The 27,610-nt window shown below is 39.5% G+C and overlaps 1 protein-coding gene across 1 annotated transcript in view; it reads right to left on the minus strand.

The window, feature by feature from the left end:
- The window catches only part of PDGFC (platelet derived growth factor C), a 139,143-nt gene extending 117,065 nt beyond the window's left edge, over nucleotides 1–22,078 (minus strand). Inside the window, exon 1 of the mRNA XM_069785893.1 lies at nucleotides 21,482–22,078. Within this exon, the coding sequence (XP_069641994.1) occupies nucleotides 21,482–21,599 (118 nt within the window). The 5' untranslated portion in view covers nucleotides 21,600–22,078. The remainder of the gene's footprint in view (nucleotides 1–21,481) is intronic.
- Between the last annotated feature and the right edge of the window lie 5,532 nt (nucleotides 22,079–27,610).

Below are 27,610 nucleotides of genomic sequence, written 5' to 3' on the forward strand. Positions count from 1 at the left end.
CCTTTATGGACATCTCCACTGACTGCAAATTTAGACTTCTGTGATCTAAACTGAAGAATGCACCAATTCCACCTTTGCAGAATGATACAACCAAAAACAGCCTAAGTGAAAGGGAACTGGCTATCACATACAATTCATCTTTTCCGAGTAGAAAAAAGCAAGCTTCCCAAACACTTAAAGCTTATCTTGAATTGTAATTGAATATGTAAAACGCATAAAAGCGCTGTAATTCAAAATATAATCTTGTCACTTGTAATGACACATACTGTTATTATAATGTTCAGCTTGCTGTGATTTTATTTGGACCTAATTAAACAGCCCAGAAATTGAAAAACACTTCAATGGCAAGTCTCACACCTTTCATTGCAATGCATCTTTGGGAAACTAAGTGAAAATTTTGAAACCTACCCTTTTTAGTAATCAGCAAGTGATTATTCTTCTTCCTGTAGGCATTCTTCTTTTTCAGCAAGTATTAAAGTTTTTTTCTGCTTAATCTGAAGACAGTAAGAAACTGGTTTAAACAAAAGCTACTTAAAACCTTTTGGTATAAAAGCCAGAGTGGAGTACTGTGTGCATTATGGCATAAGTACTGAAAACCTTTTTAATAGCTAAAAAAGCTATAGCTCTTGTAGTGTATTTGAAGTGTTTCAAATTGTCCAACTTCAGATTACTTGCAGTCTTCAAAGCTCTGATGATCAGAAGTGATACAGTCAGTGGAAAATTAAACTCCACATGTACATGTATTTTGTACTGCACACTACAGTTTCCCTAAAACAGTTCACCATTTCACATAAAAGAAAGATAACAGATTTATTATGCTCTCTGTAGCTAAATTGCTTCATAACTACTGCATTTGTGCCTTCTATATTACTCAGCACAACAGTACTTTTTAATAAGTGACATTTAAGTATTCTGCATCCACCTTATGGGGTTGGAGATCAGTCAAACAGTCAAATTGACTCAGAAATTGCTTTGATAAATGAAATAACAGACCTATGAGGAGCTACTATTTTTTGAATATTTTCATGTCACCTAGGTGTGGTTTTGTTGTGTTGTTTTTTTTTTAAAAACACAAAATCATTTATTCCAAGAATATTATTCCTAGAGTATGTTGATCCATTATGATCAACTGACACTGAATAGCCAGAAGGAGTTCTGGATAAGTTCTGGACATCCTAGTAAGCCATTATCAACTGAATTTCTCTTGATAGACATTTTGAAAAGAAGAAACATAGTCATGAGAGCTTGACCTAAGTGTTATTTTTAGAAGTAAAGCTGAATGAGGCAATTCAGCTTAGCAAGAACATTGACTTCAAAACCTGTTGTTTATCCTAAAGTATATTTCTACTGGAAAAAAGAGGAAAAATACTTTTTTTGTCTTTAATCCCCCAAACTTCTTTATTTAAACTCAAGTTTACAAAGCATTATCTCTGAGTTTCTGAACTGCATACTTGGAAACGTGTAGTTCGCTGGGTAGCTCACAGACAAGAGGGAAACACCCCTTCCTGACCATAAAAGGTCTGAGTACATGTTCTCAAGCGGAAAATGTGTGGGATCTTATTTACAAATGTATAAATACATGCCATTCCTTTGCGCTCACAGGCACAGTTGAAAGCAAGCCAGAAAAGGAAATACTAGCAACTTGATCTGAGATTTCTACTACATTTCACTTAGCATGGTACCACTTCAGCCTATATTTTCATAAAAGTCTAATTATTTTAGTGAATAAAGCCACATAATATTCTCCAAATAAAGAAAAATACAAATCTATTTATAAACATTTTTCAGTTTGTGTACTGAACATCAATTTCTCTTCTTTCCTCTCCCAATACCTTCAGCCCCTCCTAAGACAGAGACAGGAGACTAGGGAAAAAGGCCCAGGTGATCAGTATTGGATCCAGCAGCAATCAAGAAACACATCTCACAGCAAGCACCTTTTCCCTCTGAAAGGGATTCCCGCAGACAAGAACTGCTGGCAAGCAGCGTGCCACTGACACCATCCTCAGGGACACCAGTCCCTGCTGTTAATGCTGCCCATGAAGAACCAGGCTTATCACTACAGGCCTTACTTAACAGGGTCATTGAATACTACTGAAGACAAAGAAAAAAATTTCAGCAGAGCATGCTTTAGGCTCTTTGTGGCTGCAGAATTCATTCCTCCTCCCAACATCCATTAAAGATGGAAAAAAAGAAAAACAAAACAAGACAACTAATAGTTCAATTGCTAGGCTATTTTTAAACATAGAAGGCAATCTTAAAAATTATTTCTTGTAAGTCATCTCAAACAAAAAATGCTTACCAAATCACTTCCCAGGGTAAATTTAAAGCTGACTTTCAATTCTACAGTTTAAACATAATAGTGCTATGTCATCAACATTAATTCTAGAACTGCAGAATTTAAAAATACTACCAGAAAACAAGTAGCTGCTACTACCTAGTGTTTATCTTGTCACCCCTACCTGATGAGGTTAATGAGGATTATCAACTAAGTAGGTGTTATTTGTTGTGTGCATAATAACTAGAACTTCAGAGGACAGAAGGCATCAGAGGTACACAAGTTCTCCCTTTAATATACTTCACTTAAAAAAAAAAAAAAAATTTTGGCTGCAGTCAAAAAACACATTCCTAAATGCAGAATGGCATGCAAATGCTGACTCAAGAGAAACTAGAAAGATACAGTCAGGTGAAGTATCTGGTACTCTGAAGGATATGTTTTTCTTCATTTAAAAATAATCAAGAAACCTAGAAAATATTCTGTTTAAAAAGGAGCGGGTAGGGGAAATCAGTCACTATCATACAAAAGATAGACAAAAATATGGGGTTACCTGTGAAACTCACTAGTAAACTTTCTTACAAATAAAATTCAAGTCAGAAAGAAGGCAAGGAAAGGGATAGGAGACCAGCAACTCCTTTTCAAGATCTAAATATCATTGGCTACACTGAAGAACCTGCTTACTTCTAGGGCAGCTTTCCCTTCAGCAGGGGAGCTAAAATAACAGGCAAGGACAATTCACTGTCATTATGATGCTCAAACATCTCTAGATCTAATGGAAAACAAACTTTCCTACACATACACGTCCTTCCCTCGCATGAATGGCAAATGGACCACAGTTTTCACAGCCTCCACGCTGCCTCAGAAAGCTGTGATGTGCCAATGACAGTATGGAAAAGGGCCCTTCATATAAATTCAGTAACTAGACCTGTTCCTTTTGCAGGCTGGTAAGGTAGAAGAAAAAGACTCTGCTCCTCTTAGGCAGAGGCCTAATGGAGGAGTAGATTCTGGTCCTGACAGTGTACAAACCAAAAAAAAAAAAAAAAAAAAAGTCTATGGGAAGAAAACCAAGGCCAAAACAAACAGAACACCACTTGACACCACAACCTAATGCTCAGGGGAGAACACTTAAGAAAGTTTACTTCCCATTTTTACAGTCATCACCTGAATGACAACATCTTTTACCCATATTAACAATGATATACTTGAAGTGGAACATGGAAATGGCTTGCTCCTGTGAAATTTATGGCTTCATCTCACTGCAGTTCTCATCACTCCCAGATCAGAGCACAACACAAAGCAATTTCTCAGTGTCTTTCCCACGTGCAGAGCTGCTGTCTGTTCTACTGGGACAGGATTACACTGCTAAGAGAAAAACCTGAATATTAAGAACCTGCAGCAAAATCACAGAGAACCAGAGAAAACACTATCACTGTATAAATCCATGGTGTGCTCCTATCTTGAACATTGCTTGCCAATACTTTTTGATACTTGGAATACCAGAAGATATATATTTATATGCATTCTTATTCATATCTCCTATATCTACACACATACCTATGTGTATATTTACTATAGACATACATACAAACACTATACAGGAGAATGTGGCAGATCCAAAGCATGGAGCAGCTCTCAGGTGAGGCTCCACAATAGCAGCTCAAATCTAAAAATCATAGGCAAAACCAAAGAAGAAGATGATATTGAATAAAAAGGTCCAATAGTATGTGTGAAGCAACAAAAAGAAGATATTTGTTACACGGTTAAACTTTCTCACCACTAGAAACTGTAGACAGCAAAAGTTTACAAGGTTTCAAAAACTATTGGGCTACCAAACCCCAAAATCCTGCCTGCACCCTAAAAAAAAAAAAATCTGACTACTAAAATGCTAGAAGGCAGGAGAATAGATCAGGGAATCATCATTATGCTCCTTAATGGGTACTGTCAGGCACAACACATTGAGCTAACTAGACCTCTCCTTTGGCCTGGAATGGCTGCTATTACCTTCTAGATATTTCTCGGGGAGTTGCCTTGGCACACGGGCTACATTACTAGTGCTTTCGTTTAATCTACAGTATTGTAGATCACAGCATTATACTTAACCTTATCTCTTTCTTTTGGCCTCATTACCATTGATGATATTCAAAATGCACATATTATTCCATATCTTTAATTACCTCTCCTTGCCTACCTTTAATAAAATTGTTTCATCTCAAATACAAAGCACCTTTTTTTTTTTTTAGTACAATCAAGAATATTTTTCTTGAATTCTCCTCAGCCTCATATTTAATAAACTAATTAACCTTAAGTTTTACATCTTTAAAAATTTCCAGATTTAGAAAGTAATTTGGTAATTCTTAACTGATTTTTTCTTGGTAGATAGGATTCATGTCTGAGTGAACTTTGTAATTGTTCTGCCTATAACTCTGTTCTGTTTCCCTTCTCTTTCTTAAAGATTTTAGCTGTGCTTTCAAACCCCAGCACCACAACTGCTACAGCTTCTCTTCCTATGGTTTCCACAAGTTAAAAATTGAACAAAATAAATGGAAATTTAGTCACATCTTTCATGTAAACATCCCAAGCAATACTAAAATATATCCAAAGTTGTGTAAGACTGGGCAGAATGGAAAGTACATTCTTACAGATCCAAATGGGGGATAAACAACTGAAAAAGTAGTTAATTAGTGGCTGCTCTAAACCAAAGGCATTGTTGTAGAGCAAGAAAATTAAGTGTTTAGGAAGGAATTTATGGGGACCAAGAGCAATCCTCCAATTTGAATTTGGTCAAAGCAGTGTGTTATTCCTGCAGCAAGTGGTAGGTGGTCTCGGTCACTATCTCAACCTTCCAGCACGAGTACAGGGAGAGGAAATAAAAAACAGAACAAAACAAACAGCCAAAGAACCACAAACAATTACAGGAGCTCTATCATATCACATTCAGTACCAATACAGATGGAAGAGTACCACACTGTCTCCAAATACTCTTCATCTAACACTTTATATTTCTTTGTAATCCTACTCAAGTAGTGGCTAAACCTAATCTCAAGTAAATTACAAGAACAGAATGGGATAAATAGCCAGACCTTGTGCTTTCAATTGCTCATGCTTTATTACTACTTGAATGATGCCATGATATTAAGAAATATAACTTAAGTGTTACTCTGGTAGACTGTCACTAAGTAAAGTCCCTGGCAATGCTTTTGCATCAAGGAAGCAATAAAAAGGTCTTCATGATCCTGGGAGATTTCTGCAGGTACTTCAAGAAAGTTGTTAACACTGTCTAAAGCCTAATATATAGCTACAGCTTGAACAGTTATAAAACAATTTTTGGAGGTGGCATTATCATCATTAGGTAACCCTCTGCAGTTAGATTAAGATGTTAAAATTTTAAAGTCAGGTCTTTAAGTAAATCATGTGTTTATGAGAAAGCTATAGAAAAAAACCAGAATCATACCAAGCCTGAGACATTAACAACATACAAATATTTTTTCACTGTAAGAAAGATGGTGAGGTATCTGAAGCTATTTAGAGAGTTATTTTCTGGACACAATCTCTTTGAATGTAATATTCTTATTTGAACTGGTATTTGTAAATAGACATTTGAAGTAGTAAGGAAAAAAATGTACCCAGAACCAATGTACTGGGTACTCTTTTTATAAAGGAAGAAAATTCAGGAAAGCTGAGTTACATACAGAAGACTTCAGTTCTGGAAGGGAAGGAAATTCCAGAGCAGCAAGAATTTTAAGACAGCAGCACCCATCTTAAAAGCAAAACACAATTTAATAATTGTCAGAGAACGAAAGCAGATTCTTCGAGTTGGATCTTGTTTGCTTAAAGACATTCTTAAATTTTGTACAATATTATTACTTTTACCTTACTTCTGTCACTTCTATTTCAAGACAGTATGCAGGAGACAGCGTCTTAGTAGCATCTCTTCCTACACTGCAGAGAAAGTACCTATTTACATTACCGAGGGGAAAACCATCAATACCTTTCATGGAAAAGATCTGGAGAAAAATTATTTGCCAAACATGGAAAACATTTGATTGGACTCCTTTTTTTTTTTTTTTTTTTTAAGACCATGTTCTAGTTTTGATCTGATCTTTGTAATTCTTTTTTAACAAGCTTTCCTATGGAGTTTCTCTACTCTTTGCTACAAAGGGTAGCAGTAACATAAACATTTGAGCAAATGATCCCAATATGTTTACAGTGTGTTCTTTGTAATCAAGTGGTCTTAAACAAAAGGACTGATTTGGTTTTGGTTGGTTCATTGGGGTTTGGTTTGGTTTTTTTCAGTTTTCAAGAGCTGAATCACAGACCACTCCAGCTACATGCAAGATCATTCCCTATAGCCCTTCTCTAACTGACAGAAAGCAGATGCTAGCTGAGCACTCAAAGCCTCATGTTGACCTTTGTAACTTTTATTTCTGCAAAAGGTGACTCCAGGGTCTCCTGGGCTGTTCACAGACAGAGATATTACCAAAGCTCCTCTTCCTCCTGCTTTCCCCATCATACATAAATACACATCTAACCATTTCTGACCAAAATCTTTTTGGCAGGTGCAACCTGATGACCTTTCTACTCAAAAATCAACACTGTAACCACTGTCTGGATCACACCCTCTTCCCCTAGGGCTTGGTTTATTTAAAAAAACCCAAAAGCCCCACACGCAAAAAACCCTCAAAAACACAGAATTCATTAAAGCTAAAGCCACTGTTTTTCCAACAGCCGCGAAATGGTTCCCCTTGAATTTCTTTTACTTCATTTTCCTTCTCCCATCATCCTACCACAGGAATGCACTTGTTTTCCACTATTCCCTCTTTAACCAAACCACCCACTGACTTTTATAGTCACTTGGTACATCACAACCAGTAGATAGCTTTCAATCACAAATTAAGTCAGGCTGAAATTGGCCCTCCTTTTGAGAGATCATAATTTAAAACTTTCTAATAGATACTCTCATTACTTTTGAAAAAGCCACTTTTAAGATACAATGCAGGGAGTTAGACCAACTGGCTGCCTATGTATCTAGAAACTCTAATGTACTGTGCCTATCAGGATACCAGTGCAACAGAGATTCAATGCTCACTTTGACAAAAAAACTACTGTTAAAATTTTCAGTAAATAATTAGTTGGGTTTACCTTCTTATGAGCTTCTCTGTGCCCTACAAATAGCAATTGTTTATTTCAACGAAGACTGCCTCCCCATGGTTTATAAATATAAGCACTCTTAACTGTAAACACAACTCTTGAAAGAGGGCATAACATTATGTTCCTCCTATTTTGGATTTTTTTAAGTACACACAGAAAAAAATTTACTGCTTAGCAGTATCATGTATAACACAAGCTCTAAGCTGAGCTCCTCAACCCATATGAATAATTAAAATTTAAGGGAAAGACAGACAGACAGACATCTTGGTGGCAACCTTGTTTCTCCTCAGAAACATTTCAGGCATTACGAAATCATTCTTTCCAAAAGTGCCAGCAATAACAACAACAACAAAATAAAAAAAATGGTTGCACTGAATCTATCTTGGCTCCAAGGTGCCATTGTGCAGTTTGCTTTAAGGATCAAGTTCCTAGTGGCAACATAAGCATGTGCCAGAAAAGAAAATATATTGAGAATTTTCAGAGACACATATGATTTTTCCATTGCCATTAAGTTTCACTTTTTAAATACTTTGATCTTGATTTTTAAAAGTATTATTTGCTCTCGTTTGAAGTAATGAAAATTATTGTTACAAAGCTGTCGCTTAAAACCACACTTACTAGCCACACAAAAGACAAGCAATTCAAAAGGCTGCGTCTGAAATTTTGATTTTAACGTACAAGAAGAAAACAGAGAAAAATAGAGACTGTTTATGTTGAGAATCCAATACTGATAAAAAGCCTAAGAATCTGCTACTTTTATCTGTACTTCATCAGACATATAAATGCTTACATGACATTGAAGAATGTTTTAGCATGAAAAACTATCACAGATACTTTTTTTTTCTTTCTTATAGATGGCTTTCAACACTGTTTTCCTTTTCACATTTCTGTCTTTACCTCTCAATGAATACCACATCTCTAAGTTATAATACATCCAACATTGTTCAACTACTCCATGAACAATGGAAAAGACCATTTCTCCGTTAGCATAAAGGCAGAAGCATTTTTTTTTTGGTTACAGTTCTTCTCAAATTATTTTAAAATTCTTATCAACAGCACAGATTTCCATATCTGCCCATCAATATTTTACTGTAAATGGGGTGGAAGTCCTACCTACAGCTTGGATCCCTTAGCTTAGGAAAGGCACTGAATGAAAGAGAACTATAAAAGAAAATAATGCTTGAAATATGAAAGTATGATTAGCTTTTATCTTACAAGTACTACTTTCCATAAATAAACTTTATTACACTTGAACCATTATTAACTTCATTTTTTTTCAGATAAGAAAGCAATTCACATGCAGTAAATGATTTTTATATCTAGACAGGCACAACCACAATAGCAAACATGAATACAATTGCTAAACTTCATTTCACATTTTATGGACACAAAAGTCTGAAAAAGAAGTCATCTTGCTACATGTTTCCTTTTTCCAAGCTTTGAATTAATAACAATAGCTTAATCTTGCAAATGTGCATCATGTCATTTTTTCTTAGTAACTAGATCCAATCACTTCTCAACTTCAGTGGAATTCCTTATACACATTGAAAACTTTTGGGGTACCTTAGTGAACAACTCCTCAATATATCTTTGTATCTTTTACACCTATCCAAAGTACTGTCAGTGGGGAAGTTTAAGGACTAGAGCTAGTCAGCTAGTAACACACTATTTATAAGGAAGTATTCATACTTAAGGGAGCAGTAAATACAATAAATCACTAGTACATAGAATAGCATGCATTATAGTAAGCAGCAAGTTTAGAACTGCCTTTATATTAAGGATTTAACTAAAGCAGGAGCAGGAGTTAACTAAATGCAGTCTATTACCACAAATATTAAGTACTTTACAAAATGTCCTTTAGGGAAGACTTCAAGCTTCAAAGCAATTACTGTCCTGCAAAACAACGATGGAAAAGAGTGAATATAACTGAAAAAACAGCTACTTGTGACCAAAAACTAGCATCATTATATTGTAGCTGCCCTGAAGTCTTAAGCCAGCCAAGGGGATACAGTAGAGGCAACTGAAGAAAAAAAAAAAAAAAAGGGGGGGGGGGGGCCTGCAACTCATTTATAAAACCATTCACTTAAAAAAACAAAACCAAAAACATATTCCAGAGTTGTCTTCTAAGATCCTGAAGAAGGGCCGAGGTGACAGGACTCAGAAATCAATAGGTACTCTATTCTGTATTCAGCAGCAACATCTGGGTGCACATGCACATTCCAAAACCAGATGGTGTGAACCAGATGCAGCCACACAGATGAGACATTATCCCTCTGTGGAGCATATCGGCCACATCCAAGCTGCATGTTGGACTATGATCCACATGTTCAACGACCCCTATTGCCTGGGATTAAATGCATGTAAGAACAGCTGACACGCAGAAGAGCAAGGAAAACTCCTTTCTTCCCAAACCCAAGAAAGTGAAAGTGAAATGTAAATTTGTCATGTTACCTAGCATTAGTTGATCTTCATATATACATACAAGATTACTATTTAAACTATACACTGTTTCATTTATCGAACATTTGGAGACCCGTTTAACATACTGCTAACCCACTTTTAATTCATTCAAAATAGTTTTAGTTCCAATATTCACAATCGCTTGCCCAAGCCAACTCAAAACAAGAGATTCTTGCTCTTTCAAAAGCTACAGAGAACATACTCTCATCTGAAATGCAAATACTGAACATAAAGTTTACCAATTACTTCCTGAAAGTGAAAAAATCTGAACAAGTCAATCTAGCCCAACAATATACCTCAATAAACAGAATTAGAACAAACATACATTAAGCATCCACATACATAAAAATGTCAGAATAAACCACATACAAGTGCACATAACTATAAATTTGAGTAATTAAAGACCATCTATTAAACAACAGCTGCTAGAAATAAATGTTGTGCTGTTAAAACGGTCCATAAGAAAACTAAGCCTCCACTCTATGGTGAAATATTTTAAACTGTTTCAAATGCATCAGAACCATTAACAAGATTTGGGTTTTTTTCAATAATGAGCAAGAGAAATCAGCTTTATGCAAGGGCATTGATCCAACCTTGAAACAGTATTCTTCATGGTAACATTGTAGATTCTCAAACTTAAAGAGAAGCTACAGATCTTGTAAAACTAACAGACAGTGTTAGAGATATGCTACAGGCACATCATCCATTTCTTTCCCTAATTCAAAGAACTGACCAGGTCCAGATTTTGGTAATTACATTAAAAGCAGTAACAATACAGAAACATATCCCAACTATTTCATTAGGTGTTATGACTACAGAGTACCTTCACATGCATCTTGACTAATGAGGCCAATCAGAGTTTTGTAAGATTCTCACTGACAAGGCAAGCACGTGCTTTAGAAACATGTTTATGTTTCTACTTGACAACTACACAAAACCATCTTTTCCCCCACAACCAGTAAGATAATTTTGCAAATCAGGTAGATATTTAAGTAACAGAGCTCTCTCTACTGGTACACTCACTTTACTGAGGTGTGGCACTCTTGAGGTGTTAGGCAAGATCAAAGACAATCTCTATGGTCTCTCTTGAGATGAAAATTATTGAGCTGAAAAACTCTCTGCAAGTCCTGTTTAGACTTAGCCTAGGACACTCACTTCCACACACACATACTACTTCTTGCAGGTACTGAGAACAGGTATAAAATAGAGATCCCCAATGAAGATAGCAAAAAGATGGCTGTTATCATCTTATGCCAATCTTTATAAAGGATCTTAGGAGAATAGGTAAAGATTGCTGAAAGACTCTACTGGCAAAGACCCTTAGCAGTAATGATACTGTTCATCACAAATTCAATCTCCACTTCAGAACGAAGAACTACAAGGCTGCATTAGCACTAGAGGCAAGTACTTTGTGAATTCCTATACCAGCAAGTACTATGAGAAATACAGTGAGTGCTTAGCAGAAATTTTTAGAGTATTTCAAGTTTTAGACTCTAGTCTGACTACAGATATGCAGTGTGCCCTGGGGCTGGGGATTTTTGAATGACACAAAGAAAAGAAAGCAGGCCCAACAAGAATCCTTAGTCATATGTTAAAAAGTAGCATTTAGGTAAGGTCATATACAACAGTTTCATCTCCTTGTCTAGAAATCATGTTTGTTTTGGAGCCATTACTTGTTAGCTCTCAATTATGATGCTTTACTTCACTTTCAGGTCCACTATAGTTACACAAGCAACAGAAGTGTCTGCAGGTATGGATCTCCCGTGTAACAACACACTAAGTAGTAAGACACCGAAGCCTTGAGATATTAAGATAGACCACTTCCAAAAACTGTATTTTTAAAATGCAAATTGCCAATAATACAAACCTTTTTACGAATCGACACTGTACAGTGCAACATTCATTTGAATTCACTTTCTGAAGAGCTTCTTCAAATACCATATAGTCACACAAACACACTTCCCAAGTAACAGCTATTATTTTCACAGGCACAGTATGAAGCATCTAAAAGATGAGTCAACAATTCATTATTTAGCCCTGTACCTAAAAATAGGTAGCTTCACCCATGTACAGTTAATTACAACTAACTCCAAACTTGCACTGAGTAAAGTTATTTTCATTCTGAAATGATCTGCAGATTTTAGTGCATGGAGAGTTATGAAAGGTAGGTGAAGTTGCATTGGTAATAGCAGAGCTGAGCAATCACATCTCATGAGAAGGTAAGCACCCCATAGTAGCTAACACCAATGCCCCTTCCCCAAACTTGAGAAAATTGTCCATACACAACCTTACATTTACATTGAAGCATATAAATATCCCTGCGGAATGTATTTTAACACACAAAACTATTAGTTATCCTCTTTTCCATTCCACTTTTTCAGTACTCTTTGAAAAACGATGAAATGAGAAACAAGGGTCTTGTTGAGTTGACGCACCATAGACATAATGTATAATGCTTCAATTAGATCCAACATAAGTTTCTGTGACTAGTACAGTTTAACTTGGATCACAGTCACTGCTGTTCTGTGCAAACCTATTTATACGAACAGAGCAGAGAGCCAAAACGGTTGCTTTGTAATTAGTTCAGGCATGTTTGAATCCAGAAGGGAAACTCTTTTAGTTTATTTTCCCCGGGAACACTACAAAGTTCCACTACAGCTTTACAGTGTAACCATGTGGATCAAGAAAGGCCCTCCATTCACCTAGAAAAAGGTGAAATTATACTACTGAATTGTTCTCCTGTTTCTCAGCTTTACTCTGAATGCACCAAAATGTTTGAAAACAGTGTTTCTGAGAATTTGTCATCTGTAGTGTCAAAGGCATTCCTGGCAGAAAAATAAAGTCTTCTTGAGGGCAAAATTCAGTCGAGATGGCTGTAAAACCTAATCCACACCTTTGAATTTGGACTGAATCTCCATCACTTAAACATCTTGTAAATGACCCAATTTGTTTACACGGCCCTGTAGCTTTTTATGACTTTTCCATAAAGAAGTTATTACATCCATTCCTTTTATTTTGTTTTAGAGCATTTGAATGAGCCCCAGAACCACAAGCAAGTGAAACAGACTCTCTGCAGATGGAAGTGGCCTCCTATAACTCACCACTACCGGTGGAATAGTCAGAACAACACTTTCAGTTTGGAAATGCCATACCTTCACACACAGCAAAAGAATTTCCTGTGCCATATGTCTTTTTTAATGCTTAACTATTGTATAAAATGAGTACTGGTTTCCTGTCAATCCAAGAAGGAACGTGGAGCCCCTAAGACTCGTACCTCTGATTGTTTTGAACAAGGGTGAAGGCAGTCAGATGGTTACATGGTGAAATACACTGGGGAAAAAAATAATTTAAAAAAAAAAAAAAAATCAAACTTCTTGGATATTCTAGTTGCTATCATGCAATGGCTCATCCAATGAAGCTTCCCAAATAACAGTTTAATAAAAGACGAGACAACTGAATTCTGTGGAAAAGTCTGTAGCTAAAGATAACAATTAAAACAAGTGATATTACGCATTATTTCACAAATTAGCTTCCAGCAAAGTCGTTCTCCCACTTCACGTGCTTTTAAACAAATTATGCTTAAAAAGTGGCATAGAGAGATTAACAGCTATGGACTGACATGGAAAGCGTGCTAAGAGCGTCTCCCAAACCATTTTTTTAGTGTAAGCTACTCCTCAAATATGACACTCCCTGGTATTTTACACCTGGCCTTTTCCTTCACAGAAAATTACAACTTTGCTGATATGTGCCAAACTGAGTAATGGTTTAAAGATGTAGAATATAGAAACTACAGAAAAGGCACCACTCCTTTACCTTTTACTGCCTGAACCTAGTTTGAAGCCCATTTATCAGATTACAGGACCAATTCCCTAATTAACTGCAGCATCTAACCTCCTGCCCCCCACCTTCTTACATAATTTATTGCCAATTCATAATAAGAATATTACAGCAGAAGCAATGCAAAAAGGAATTCAATGTACAGGAAACACAAGCAGCATTGTTTCCTTTTCCCAAGATATTCTTTACTTTTTCCGAGACAGACAGACTTAACATTTCGAGAAAAGCTGCGTAAGGGCGATAAGGGAGTTTAAATCCAGCTCTCAAAGTTTATCACCGGCTACGCCAGACATTTGCTGAAAGCTTAGAGGACCTCCCTTGCTTTCCTTTAGTAGAACTGTAGTATCATAGGGAACATAAAAGGATAGCTACTCAACTAACGCCACTGTTCATCTAGAAAACAGAGTACTAAAAAATTCAAACCAAAGATTTCTGCTTCCAGCCACAGTGCTGGCAAGGTGCGTGACCAGAGGAAAGCCTTTGCCACCCTGCCACCACTGGGTCCTTCACCTGGCTTTATTCAGAATCAGTGCATACCTTGCACTTCATGTAAAGAAATCAGTACAACAGGGATCAAACTAAGCCATCCCTGCATACTATTTTAATACAGCTAATCATCAGTTTTAACAAACTCAAGGAGAAATTTCAGTGTTTTGGGCTTTCAGGGAATAGAGGAACAGAGGTGCTCTTCACCCTAGAAGAATCTCCTTAAAACATCTGTGTTTATAATGATACCTTGAATGAATTTACCACAAAGCGCAAGATTAATGAATAATTTATGAGGATTAATTCACAAAAAAAGGCACGTTGCCACTGAAAAAAGGTGTTACTTGTTACTGCCTTGCAACTTGCCCATTTTTACTACTATAAAACGATGATGCCACTACATGGTAAATAAACTTTGAACATTTTCTTATTTAATGTGCAAATGCTGCTTCTGCCTGTATTGTGTTGGACTGCAGTATCTGGGAGGTACATATTCTCCTTCCTCAGCCCCAAACACCTGCATATGAAAATGGCAGGAAGAAAAAAAAAAAGCACAACTAGCACTGCGAACATCTTCACTGCAGAGTTAACCTGCGTATTCCCAAATTAGCCCAGCTTGAATGAGAACAGCCACACAGGGAAATAACAATCCAGCAGCTCAAAGAGACTTAACTAAACAGCTGATGAATTCTTTTAACTTGACTTGCAGCCAGCTCACCTGACAGTCTAGTTGGTGAAGGTAAAAGCACATTGACAACAGGTTGAGGGGTGGCACACAAACTCAGAGGACTTCAGTGGAATCCACAGTGACAAGAAGCCAAGCAGCCTAGGAGCCCAGTGCAAATGTAGAGTCATGCCTATGCAAGGTGAACGTCAAAGTCCAAAACTGTGGCCATGCTTAACGAAGATGGAGTATTTGGAATAGAACTAATTAAACTCAGAAGAAAGACAGCCCTTGCTAACCCTAATGCAGAAGGCCTGCAGGAGACCAAGGAATTAGCTGGGCTCTCTCCTTTTGTTTACATTAATTTTTTAATAGTTTTTTTACTCTCTGTGTATAAGACTCTCTCTGAGGGTCTAGAGTCCTGCCTTGTCTCACTCAGCCAACCAACCTCTGTAGAAAACAATTAGGTTATGAAAACATGTATAGGTGCTATTGTACACATGCTTTGTAAGATGGAGTATGTTCATCTAAAAGAAAACTGCTTAGTATGCTGTAGGATCATGAAATTAAGCACAAATAACCCAATGTAACACTGGGTATATGTTTATAAAATCTCAGCAGAAGGATATCGAGAAGAGAAGATCAGAAGACTGATGAACTCTAGGGCTAGGATGTCTACGGATGCAGCTATGAATAAATTCTCCTGGCATTGCCACTTTAAAATAACATCCTACAATTTAACAAAGCCTCTAGAAAACACAAATTTACATTTTAGCTTCACAGTAGCACGTTATGAATTTTCACTCACCTACCTGAATAAAAGCATTTCACATTCAAACACAAGCTGCAAAAGTTTTCCCCAAAAGGGAATGACAGGGCTGAGTAAGTTTTAACATACAATTAATTTCTCAGAAACTCCAAAACAGCTAAGCACTCATACAGATACCTAAGTGCTACTAAAATAAACACATTTCTACATGTTAGCTATATTCATTTCCTGTTGTGTAACTTTTTCTAAGTCTCACAGGTTTCTGCGAAAAGACTATTTACATATAGGCCAATTCCTAAGACGCTACACACCAGGAAGTGTACTTTCCATGGCATGCACTTTATGACTAAAAAGCAAAGGCATGGCTCTCTGGCAAAGCCAAGAGCTATCTATAAAGCAATTGAGGAGGCTCATTTCCAGCTAAAGGAAGTGGGCTTGCACAGCGCATCCTCTTTCTAGTAATCAGAAATTGTCAGACATAGCAAAAACCAAGAACAGCAACTACTCAACAGCAACAAAAACCCCCAAAACCACTCTGCTATAATGCACAACCGCTGCTGTAGGATGCAAACCAGTACTTTGCTATTACATGTTGACTATGTAATAATTAGATTCAAAGGGTTTGGATGAAGTTATAAGATATAAAAGACATTATGTTTATGTGAAGACGAAGTTCAACATAAGCCCTTTGGTAGTATAACTGTCAGTGTCTCAAGGTATGCCCTGCGTTTCTTCTCTGTTGTAAAACTCTGTATCTGACTGACGGACAAACTAAAAACACCCGAACAACATGACATAAAGCTTTAAAGTCTGACCTGCAAACCTAATAAGAACTAGTTACTGAAAAAATAAGATTTTTACCTGTTTCTCTCTTAAATTCCATTCAAGATATTTAACAAAGATATGGGAAGGCTGGAATGCCTACATATTTGGAACAAGTAGCAAATGGTCTTTGCTTTTAAACCCCTTCTACCTAACAGAAGAAACTGAGAGAAGCAGCAGGACTAAGGAGAAGTCTCAAGCAGCACTCTGCTGAATGGAAGACAATACACCAGAAGTCAACTACAAAGGCAGAAACCAGTTTTTAAAACTTTCTTCCACTGCAATTTATTGCAGTGTTGAAGAACTTCTCTAATTTGCCACAATCTTTTGCTTAAAGTCAAAAGAGGATGTGGTGCAATTCTGCACTCTCCAGGAAAAGGGCTTTAAAACATTTCAAAACAAGTCTTGGACTAAACCAAAATAGATTAAACTTGAGAAAAATTGCATCACTATCAAGTTTCCCTTTAGATGACACATGCTCAGATTTTATACTTCCTTATCTTCTCAAAACGAAGAAAATTTCTGCTACCCAGCAGTAGTCAACAGACTGTACTGGCACTCAGCAATTCAACAAGAGTCAGCAGAGGTAGCGGCAACTCCCACTGCTTTAAAGTATGTTGGTTTATAAGAGATAATTTTGCACTCAAATGACTGCACTTAAGCAAAAGCACTTAGATTCCTATCTACAAGGACTCAATGCACTGTATCGTTTCGACATCCACACCTTCTTTCAGGTGCTCAGCCTGAGTTAAATGGACTTAATCAGAAACTCTACACTGTGATGCTGTCTCTGTCCCTGAATAAGCTGGAGGCTCCCTTTGGAGATACATGAACTGGGGAATCCTCTAGGTGAGGAGGTGTGAGGCTGTGCACACACTAAGGTGACGACAGAAGCTCCCTCTGGCACTTCAGCTACTCGCTCAGTTCCAGCTGCATCCACCAACTTTTTCCAAGGATGGCCTGAGATATGCCAGTCTCAAACTCCAGTTCAAGGGCTCCTGTTTGTTTCAAGCGACATAAGCCTTGCCTGTTTCAGAAGAAATATATTATGAAGTGATCAATTAGTGAAATTTATTATTAAGAGTTTCTATTCATGTGGGGGAAGAAAAAAAAAACACAACAAACTTAAAGAAATTAAGATCTATCAAAAGATAGATAATCACAGGTACATTACCTGTGGTGCAGGATCGATGGAAATCAGATAAGTACTTTGGTTTTCTAAGATTTACTTCAGCAACTCTGTTTACTGCTGTTCATTCACACTTGAAACTGACTGCAGAAAAATTAGTATTTCTAACTAGTTGGCCCTGGTGAGTTGCTAACTGAGCTCAGTTTCTTGGCCTTCTGAAGTCATCACTACTACATTTTAAATATACATGCCATGTAAGCTATACACTTCATTACTTATGGCACCCAGTAGTAGTTTTTACATTATTTTCTATAAAAACATCCTCATATTTGTCATAGAAACCATAACAGCTGATAGCTTAGCAAAATTACTTTAACTATTTATCACATCTTGTCCTAAGCCAAGAAAACAGAACTTAGATTCTCCTGCCATCTCATGTTATAATCAAATCTAGATCAAACTAATAATATCACACAAGCAGGGGCACTCAGACCACCAGAGTTAAGTCATTAGAATTAAGTCATTCACATTACTCAATCCACCAATAGCTTCCTCAAACATTGCTGAAACTACAGAAACAGGATGAAGATACTACATAAAAACAGCAGTCAAAAGTAGATGGAAAAGTAGCGAGAACTATAATAGAAGGAAGAAATAAGTAAACCACCCATGTAATCAAATTCAATATGCAAGAGATTCAGTTTTGTTCCTCAAAAGAAACTGAGTGATCAATTTTTCTTGACATTCTACTTCAAGGTGGAAAAATGATAATAAATACACCAGACAGCCATAAGAGAACTGATAAAGCCACCTGAGTATGAAAAACCCCTCAAAGCATAATCTGGTTTTCAACATAACAAAGAACTGTGGAAACGAAATCCATCCAGATAAATGGGAGCCATCACTACACGCACCATTTACTACTACTTCAGTTTCCAAAAAATTGCTGCATAAACTTCTTTGATCCTCCAGATGAGTATTTACTCAGTTGAATAAAATAAACACATTAAAGATAAATATAAATTTTTCAAGGAAATCACATAAAGCCCCTGACTGTCAAGCAGAGTTACAAATACAACCTGTTCTTAAAGAAAATCTGACTATAACAGAGGGCCAATAAAAACAAGGAGGTAGTTTTAAGTGGTTTCAAGCGGAGCCACACTGGCCCCACAACAACCATCACACTGAATTCCTAGGAATTAGCAGCAAAATACTGTCTTCTAAGAATATCTAATTTACAATTACAAAGAAATTTTTACACTAGCAAGTTGCCACCTAAAATGACCCTCACTATGCAACAGCAACAAGAGAACTCCTTACGTCTACATTTAGTAAATAAATCGAGTCCAACTGTAATTTTGAAGTTAATAATCATTTTGCTAATAAATAAATACCAATTATGAAAAAAAAAATCCTTAAGCACATGCTTACCCTTTGTAACAAAAGTAGTCCCACTGATTTAATAACTGGTCATAGACATCTTCAGTATCACCTTGAAGCAATAGCTACAGCACCCACGTGTGCAGCCGAGTAACACTGTAATCCATTCTACTGCAAAACTTCTTGGCTATTTAGCAGTTTTACAAGTAGAGGACAGAATTTTTATTTGTAGAGTGCGTGAGTGAAAAATCTCCCTCTCTCCTGACCAAAGATTACTTGGCATGCGAACAGCAATATCTCATTCTCATACTCCAGGGAGTTTTAACCTGCCTCTAGCTAAAAGCTATACAATCTTTAGATTGCAGCAGAGTGTAAAAATCACTCTAATTAAATCAAGTAAAAACTGGTTTGACCAGTGTTACTGATCCCCCAAATAATTAAAATCAGTCAAGAAAAGTCAGGGGTTGGTACTTAGTTGTACCTCAACTTGTGCTAATTTTTAAAATAAGTTTTGCAACTGAATAACTGAAAAGGAAACTTCAAGTAAGCTACAAGAAGAACCTGGACTGTTGTGAGTGCAAACTCCTACAGAATACTGTTTCAGGGCACTTTTAGGGGAAAAAAAAAAAAATATTCTCCTGGCTTTGCATTTGTTCTAAGATGTAGTGACTGTATTTTAGAGCATGCCAAATTGCATCGCAAACCAGTTGAAGCCTGACCTGAGGCAGCTGCATTTCTGATATATGTGAACAGAATCTAGTTTGTGTTGTCACGTATACATATACTTATTTACATCAGTTTTGCTTCTATGCCATATGATCTACCTTTTACACTATTGTGCTCCCAATCTTGGACCCTGGTGGCCCTTCAGGGCCCAGCTGCATTATGCTGTAACAAACCTCTTAGGGAAGACTGACAGCATAGCAGGTTTCTTTCCAGTCCCGACAAAGTTAAAGCAAAGCAATGGTAATTCTCTGCGTGTCGATGCTCTTCACACGCACACCATGCAAATTTGACAGAAGGCAGCATAACAGCACGAGATTTTAGTATATTAGTGCCAAGTCCATTTTGTCACAAACTGGTGCCCTAAAGCCTCTAAATGTCAGGTAAGCTGGGAAGGGGTAGAAAGTGATTTCTTCTCACACACAGAGCAGATAATTTCCTGTACTGTGCACAAAGTCTGATTGGTTTCCTGTCAGAATAGCCGGGTCTCCGAGTCTTTTGATCACTTTCCTCTGGCCCTTCACAGTTGCTCTGATTAGAGATTGATCCCCATGCTGCTCTTTGATCAGCAGCTCTGGCAGTCCACAGGTGCCATATATCATCACATTAGCAGGCCACCGCAGTATTAATCTCCCCCTGCTAAACTCGCTGGTGCACTGCATATTCTACCCATTCACAGAGCACTTGCAAGAGCTCTCTGAAACTTTGCTTTCTATTAAAAGATATGACGTAGAATACTTTTATCTGGGGAGTCCCAAGTTCAAAGTTGAGAGAATTGAATTAGCCTCGAATCTGCGTTTCTGCTTTATTTCATTACAGTTCAGAGAGTTTTGAGAGCTCCCGGCTTGGCCTTTTGTGTTGGTTTGTGCCCAGGGAGAAAGCTTGTTCTAGCTGACATGCAAAGTACTAAATTTTTCAAACACCCCCCCGCCCCCAACCCATACATTAAGCACCAGGGTTTCCACGAATGTATGCTAACAGCCTTAAATTTAGATATTCTACACTAAGTGTGGTTTCATGCAGTATATAACGTTTCAGTTTGTAAAATATTCTTTAAAATGACTTCATAATAGCAGATCAAGAGGAAAGGCGCTTAAAAATCTGAATAATGTAAATCATATGGAGTTCAGAGGCTAAGCAAATTACACACCCCGAAGCTGCCCTTGCTGTATGAAAGGAGTCTTTCTCCAGCTCTGTGCAGCCCCAGCCCAAGGGAACTTGCATTTGAGAGTTTTCTAAACATTTCAGGTACACTTGAAAGTTGAAAGTAATTCTCATTTCCTATGCAGGATTAGCTCGTTTCCAGCCCGTACAAAATACTACTCATTCACGCACAGACACAAAAACCCACCTCCCCTACCCCGAGAGCTAAGCATTTAGGTTACAAAGGTGCGCGGGCCGTTGCCTTTTTTTTTTTTTTGGTGGGGGGTGGTGGTGAGGGGCGAGTGGGGGAACACTTTGCACCTCCGACCGCAGAGGAGGGAGCCTCCGAGCCGGCGCTGGGGTCCCTCCCGGCCGCCTAACCGCTGCCCTTTTCCCCACCGCGCTCCCCTGAAGGCGGCGGGCGAACGCCCAGCTGCCGAGCCCCGCTCAGCCCGGACCGGCCGCGAAGCTCCCCCCCCCCCCGCCCCCAACTCCCTCCACCCGCCACCCCTCCGCGGCGCCCGGCAGCCCCGCAGGCGAGGGAGCCCCGCTCCGCTCCGCACCGCGCCGCGCCGGCCGGGCGCCCGCCCCCGCCTTGCCCCTGCCGCGGGCTGCGCGGCGGCGGCGGGAGCTGCCTCTCCTTACCGTTCTGCTCCTTGGCGCCGGAGAAGGCGAACTTGCTGCTGAGGTCGGACTCGGCGGCGGCCCCCTGCCTCCGGCCGGCCAGGGCAGATGTCAGCAGGAGCAGCCCGAGGAGGAGCATTGGGCCGGCGGGGCGAGGGGCTGCGGCACAGCAGGCACTGGCGGCGCGGCACCGAGGCCCGGGCGTCTCTCAGCAGCGCCCGGCGCGGGCTGCGCCGCTGGGGAGAAGGCAGCACTGAGCCTGCTCTGGCAGCAGAGAATTGCAGGGTAGTTTCCACATAATCCCATCCAAAACTTTTTCCTAGAGCCCTTTTCTGTGTCTCCAGGTTTTGTTTTTCTTTGGCTTTTTTTTTCCTCTCCCCCTCTCTTAAAAAAAAAAAAAAAAGAAAAAGAAAGGATCAAAGCAAAATCTGGACCCAGACCAGCTTCCCAAGGACTAAACAATCCGGGGCCGTGCCGGGCGGGGGCCGGAGGAGCCGGGGCTGGTGAGGGCGCGGGGCACGCAGAGGGGCCGGGAGAGGCGGGGGCGAGCGGGGCCGCTACTGCTGCCGCGGAGGAGCGCGCACCTGTCAGCCGGCAGCCAGCGGCGGGGGAGGGCGGGGGGGGGGGCTGGTGTGAGGGGCGGGCCGGTGGGGCGGGCGGGAGGCAGGCGGGTAGGCCGGCCGCGCTCCCCCAGAAATAGCTTCCTCGCCCTCAGCGCAGCGGCCGCGCTGCCAAAGTCGGGCCGCGTCTCTCGGCTTCCCCCCCGCGCCCCGCCAACCGCTCGGCGTCCCCTCAGGGCGAGGGCGGCACCTGGCGCGGCCGTTTACGCCCCGGGAAGTTGTCGGGTGGGGAAGGAGGAGGCGAGCGGGGCCGCCTGCGCCGCTGTCCCCCTCTCCGACGGCCAAATGGCGGCGCAACAGGTGCTGGGGCGGCGGTACGCGGGCTGCCTCTGCCCCACGCGGGGAGGGAACCTCCCCGCGTGGGGCAGAGGCAGCCCGCGTACCGCCGCCCCAGCCCCCGGCTTGCCTGACGAAGAGGGGACTCCCCCCACACACACACACGGTGAGGAGCCGAGGTCACCGTGCTACGGGGCCGATTTCAGGGTTTGGTAATTAGGGTGAGACGTTGTGCTGACTGCACCGGTATTTGTTTACCGGGTTGTTATTGTGGTAATGGGGTTCGTGCTTGAAAATTTGATCCTTAGTTCGACGTTTGGGCTGAAGCGTGCCCTTGATACCGGGAACTAAAACAGGGAGAGGAGGTTTTAAAAAGGCTCTGGGCGCAGATTATTTTTCTTGCAAGAGAACTTGCTGTTTTGGCTAGCCTGAAATGAGACCTCTGGCATTTACATAAACAGATGGAAACAGAGATTCAACTTTTTATAACTGTCCCTCTCTTGCTGAAATGCCGTGCGGTACTCGGTGCATAAAGCGGGCAGGGTTGGATTTCCTTTTGCTGCATCACCAGAAATCAGAACTGCATTTATGGCAAGGAGTGTCCCCCCATTAACCCTGGTGAGGACTAAAAGGGCTGGTGACGTTCGGCGCCCGTTAAAACGGTGCTGTGTTCAAACTTCTCTGCTAGAGCTGGCATTTCCAGTTCACGTGGAAGAGGGTTTGAACCGTGACTGCTTGATGGGCAACCAGACTGAACGCTGACTAGATACCGGGCGGGCAAAAGAAGCAGTAGGGAGGACAAGTCTTTTTCTCTCAAATGAGAAGTTTGGGGAGAGGGTTTTTTTAATGGTGACTTCAGCCACCATAGCTCTGAGGTGGTTTTGGGGACGGGTGGGAAGACCTGTATAGCCGTGGTCTCACTCGCTGTCTGTGCGAGATACACAGGAGAGAAACAGAGTCTGCACTGCTGGAGTCCTGAGCACACGCTGTATAAATTTCTTATCCTTTGACCCAGCTCTTTCCATTATATAACTGAGCTGTTTCTTCGCCTCAGCCAAAGTAACCCTTGAGACAGTGATAAACATCCCCTCTGTTCCTAATAAGTGACATATTTCTAGTAGCAACTGAAAGCTGTCCAGCCAAGCTGGGCTGTCTTCTGAAAGGCAGACTTGGAGCATACCGTAAATAGCAACCCTTCCCTTACAGAGCATTAAGAAAGAAATGTACTGCACAAAGCAGACCATGTAGTTACTTTTACTATTGTTACCATTATTAATTATTATTTTGGGGGTTCACTGTTGTTATTTTTAAAAGGAAATAAAAATAACATGTACTGCTTTCCAGGTCTTCTCCCTTGATGATTACAAGCAGTGGGGTTTTTTAATCGAATGAATGAAGTATTGCACTGTAACTGAACCTTCATTGCCTGAGGAGTTTGTGGGTTTCTTTGTATTTTGGGGAACTGATGACAAGCTCCCTCTGAAAAACACGGACCTAATGTCTCACACTGTGTACATGAAAAGTAAAGCATCCTACGTCTCCCATAGCTTTGAAAATCTAGGCTGCATCAGACCAGTGTTTCATCTGGCATCCTGGCTCTGACTTTTCAAAGGAAAATGCAAGAACCCACATAGTGGATGAATATGGAATAACACTGCCTGGGGAGGAAGCTTTCATTCTAAACCTCTTGTAATTAAAGGTCAGGGTATATTTTCGATCATTAAGGCTCCACTTCTTTTCAAAAATGCTTTTGCTGTTAATCCCATCCAAAATATTGTGTGTGGTAATCCCTATCCTTATAAACGTCCAATCTTCTCTGAAATTCATGCTAAGTATTTATCACCAGCTGTCTATGTTTACTTTTAATGTTATTGCTCTCCAGTTTCATCAGGTATATATATGTGTTTGAATTATGTAAATATATATGATTTAACTTCTCTACCCTGTTCATTTTCTGTGTTATAGCCCTATCACACCCTTTCCCAGCTAGGCATTTTTACTACATTTTTCATCTGCATATCTCTATGCCTCTAAGCTTTACGAAGTCCAACCTATTTTTGTTACGTTTTATTTGGGGTGGGACAAACGGAACATGATGTTCCAAGTAAAGGCCTAATCTTAACGTATATAGTGAAATAGAACGTTTTATAGTATATATTATTTCTTATGCATGCTTTTATCTTGTTATTGCATCTACTCATGCAATGATCCACAGAAGTATTGACATTAAAAAATATTCTGATGGTTAGATAATTATGACAGACTAATGTACGTGTAGTTCAGATCATTCCTGCCAGGGCACATTGCATTGCCAATACTGAATTTCACTTGGGACCACAATGCCGATGAATCTAAGAGTTCTGGTGACTCCAGTGCCCAGTACTGATTTCTCTGAATATCATTAAGACTCATCTGTATTTTGCTACCACATTGTTCACATTCTTTTCTGCATCCATAATAAATATTTTAAACTACAGAAAGCTTTGTATTCCTAACTTTTCTTTCATGCTGAGAATTGCACTTTAGTCTTTGTCTTTTGTGTCACTCACCATGACATAGCTCATCTCACAACTACTTAATTTACACTATGTAGTCTTTCTGAAGGTATATCAAAGGCTTTTCTTTTTCCCAAAGGTTTTGTAACATAGTCTATAAAATTGTGTATCAAGTATTTTTTAATTTAAATATTGCAACAGACATTTCTCCATTAATTGCCACCTTCAAATAATTTGAGACACAGACTTTGGTTTGTAGAATAGCCACACTGATTTGATTTGACACATTTTCAGTTTGTTTTATGACTCTGGTTTTTTCATCATCCTCATTTAGAACTTTTTGAAGCAGTTTTTCTTGTACTTGAATAAAATTTGAATTATCTGAATTATCCCACAGGAATTTATTGTTATTGAGACCTAGCCACCAGAGAAGGGAATGGAAATTTGGCCTGTTAGGACTCCAGAGACTTACTGTGGTGGTGGAGACCCTTGGTACTCCTGAACTATAAATATCCTTGAAATGAAAAGACTTTCTCTGTGACTATTATTAACTTAAAGAGTTACCATTAAAATATACAATCATCACACAATCTTCACAAACTTCACTTAAATCAACAAAAAGAATTCCCCTCACCAAAGTCAAAATAACATCATCCCATCACCGACAGAGGTGGATGGTTTGCACATGCTCACCCGTTGTCCCTTCACCACTCGACAACAACAAAGATTCCCTACAGTTACTTGTGGAAGTGGGCTGGAATCGGCAAGGTGCATAGTTGTTCACAGACTGCCCTTCATGGTTTGAACTGATACCAAGAGATCTTGACTGACTTCAGGGGGCTGTAGATATCCCAAGCAAGTTCTGCAAGGAAGCATACTATTTCCTTTTCCTAGATGCTATCTTCAGAGAGACTCCCCACCCCCCAAGATATGCAACGAGATAAGCATTTCTCTCAGGAGTTAGAGCTAGGCATTTACTTAACTTTGCAAGATTGGGACCCACTGTTAGGAAAAGAAGATTGATTCCCTTCTCTCCCCACGGCTTGCTTCACTTCCTTCACTGAATGGGGAAAAAAAATGAATTAATACATGTGTACTTTTATGTACCTGTATAATCCTTGTGAGATCATGCTGAAGAAATAAAAGTATTTTGCAAAGCTTAGCATGTAATTTAAAACTAATAAATATCTGCTCATCCAGGCACGTACACAAATGTCTGCTTTTGTGCAAGGTGCTCTTGCACCTTGCAGTGTAGTTGTATGTAACTGCAAGTTACACACACTTGGTCTCACAGTGTAGTTACATAGGCATTAGTGCTGGCATAACAGGGCTGAGGTTTAAATGCTTACGTTCAGATTCTGGAGTTATTTTTAACTCTGCAAAGAAGTCTTAAACAGTTATTGAATACTATGTACAAAATCTTTTATGGATGAGTGATAAATATGAAAACAGAAATTGCAATAGAAACACTAATTGTCTTTTAGAAAAGCAACAATATGATATTCTGCTCTCATGATCACTGAGCAATAGAAAAAGAGACATTTGTACAAATAAACACGATTCTTGTAATCTTACTAATGTGAGGTGAAGAGACTGCATATGGACTTGGACAGAAAATCATTCCCGCATTAGAAAGTACTCCTGTAAATGAGGTAGCGCTAAATTTTAGTATTTCATCCTTTTTGTCCATTCCTACTGAATTTGTAAACAAGTTGAAGATTTGTGGTCCCTTTTCTATGTTACATTCAAAAATATAACAAAGAAAAAGAGTGAAGTCCAAAGAGGCTTCAGTTATGTTGATGCTTATACCGCGTGGACTGCTCAGAGACAACCAGACAAGAAGGAGCTCCAAACGTACTTTGGTTGCTTGAGTCACAGCTCTAAATAAAAATGCCATTTCTATTTTGCAAATCCTAAAATGAGGCTTGGGACTTATAAAGACACCTAAAAATAAGCATTTAAATGCAGACTTCTAAGCATATCCATGTTATTCTGCTCAACATTTCATAGCTTAAACAATCGTTTTTCAAATGGACTCAAACATTTGAGAACCAAAATCCTTATTGTACTTTTGTGTGATTTCCACTTACAAGTATTGCTTTAGAGCAGTCACATTTAATAACCCCAGTGACTTTATCAACTACATACATGCACATAGCCCAAGCTACATGCCAATGCTACTTTGCTCTGGGTAGGCTGTAGGAGCTAGAAGAGCAGACAAGGAAGAAGGCCCACTAGGTGTCTCCCAAACTATTTAAAAGAATGCTACCCACTTCTGGCACCTGGGAGATCATTTGGGTCTCGATGGGCTTCCGAAGTCAACGTGTAAAAAGTGGAACGTAGCTAAGTCACTTAGGCCTTGTAACGTGTTTGCTGAACTGAAGCGTGCACTACACCGAGGCCTGAAATGGCAGCAGTCGCCAGCCTTGAAGTCGGCGTTTTCCCGTGGGGTACATAGGAGTGTTCTGGGTATGAGCGTACTCTCTCAAGACATTCACTTTCTTCTGTAGGCTTTCAGAGTAGAATGCTCCTATGATCTCTAGGGCTTACACCCCAGTTCAGATGCCCCTCAGTATTCAAATGCCATATGCTCTTAAGAATATATTTGAGTAGGCACATGAAGGACTGTGCCCCGATGACAGGCTTGCTCAGGTGTACATGAATGTTTGCTTATTTATGACTCTGCGTGTGATGACTTTGCTTATGTCAGAAGCCAGACAAGCTTTCTGGCTGCTTTTTAATCAGATTACAGCAATTAC

This window comes from Haliaeetus albicilla, chromosome 1 (assembly GCF_947461875.1).
Source record: "Haliaeetus albicilla chromosome 1, bHalAlb1.1, whole genome shotgun sequence".
Taxonomy (NCBI): Eukaryota; Metazoa; Chordata; class Aves; order Accipitriformes; family Accipitridae; genus Haliaeetus; species Haliaeetus albicilla.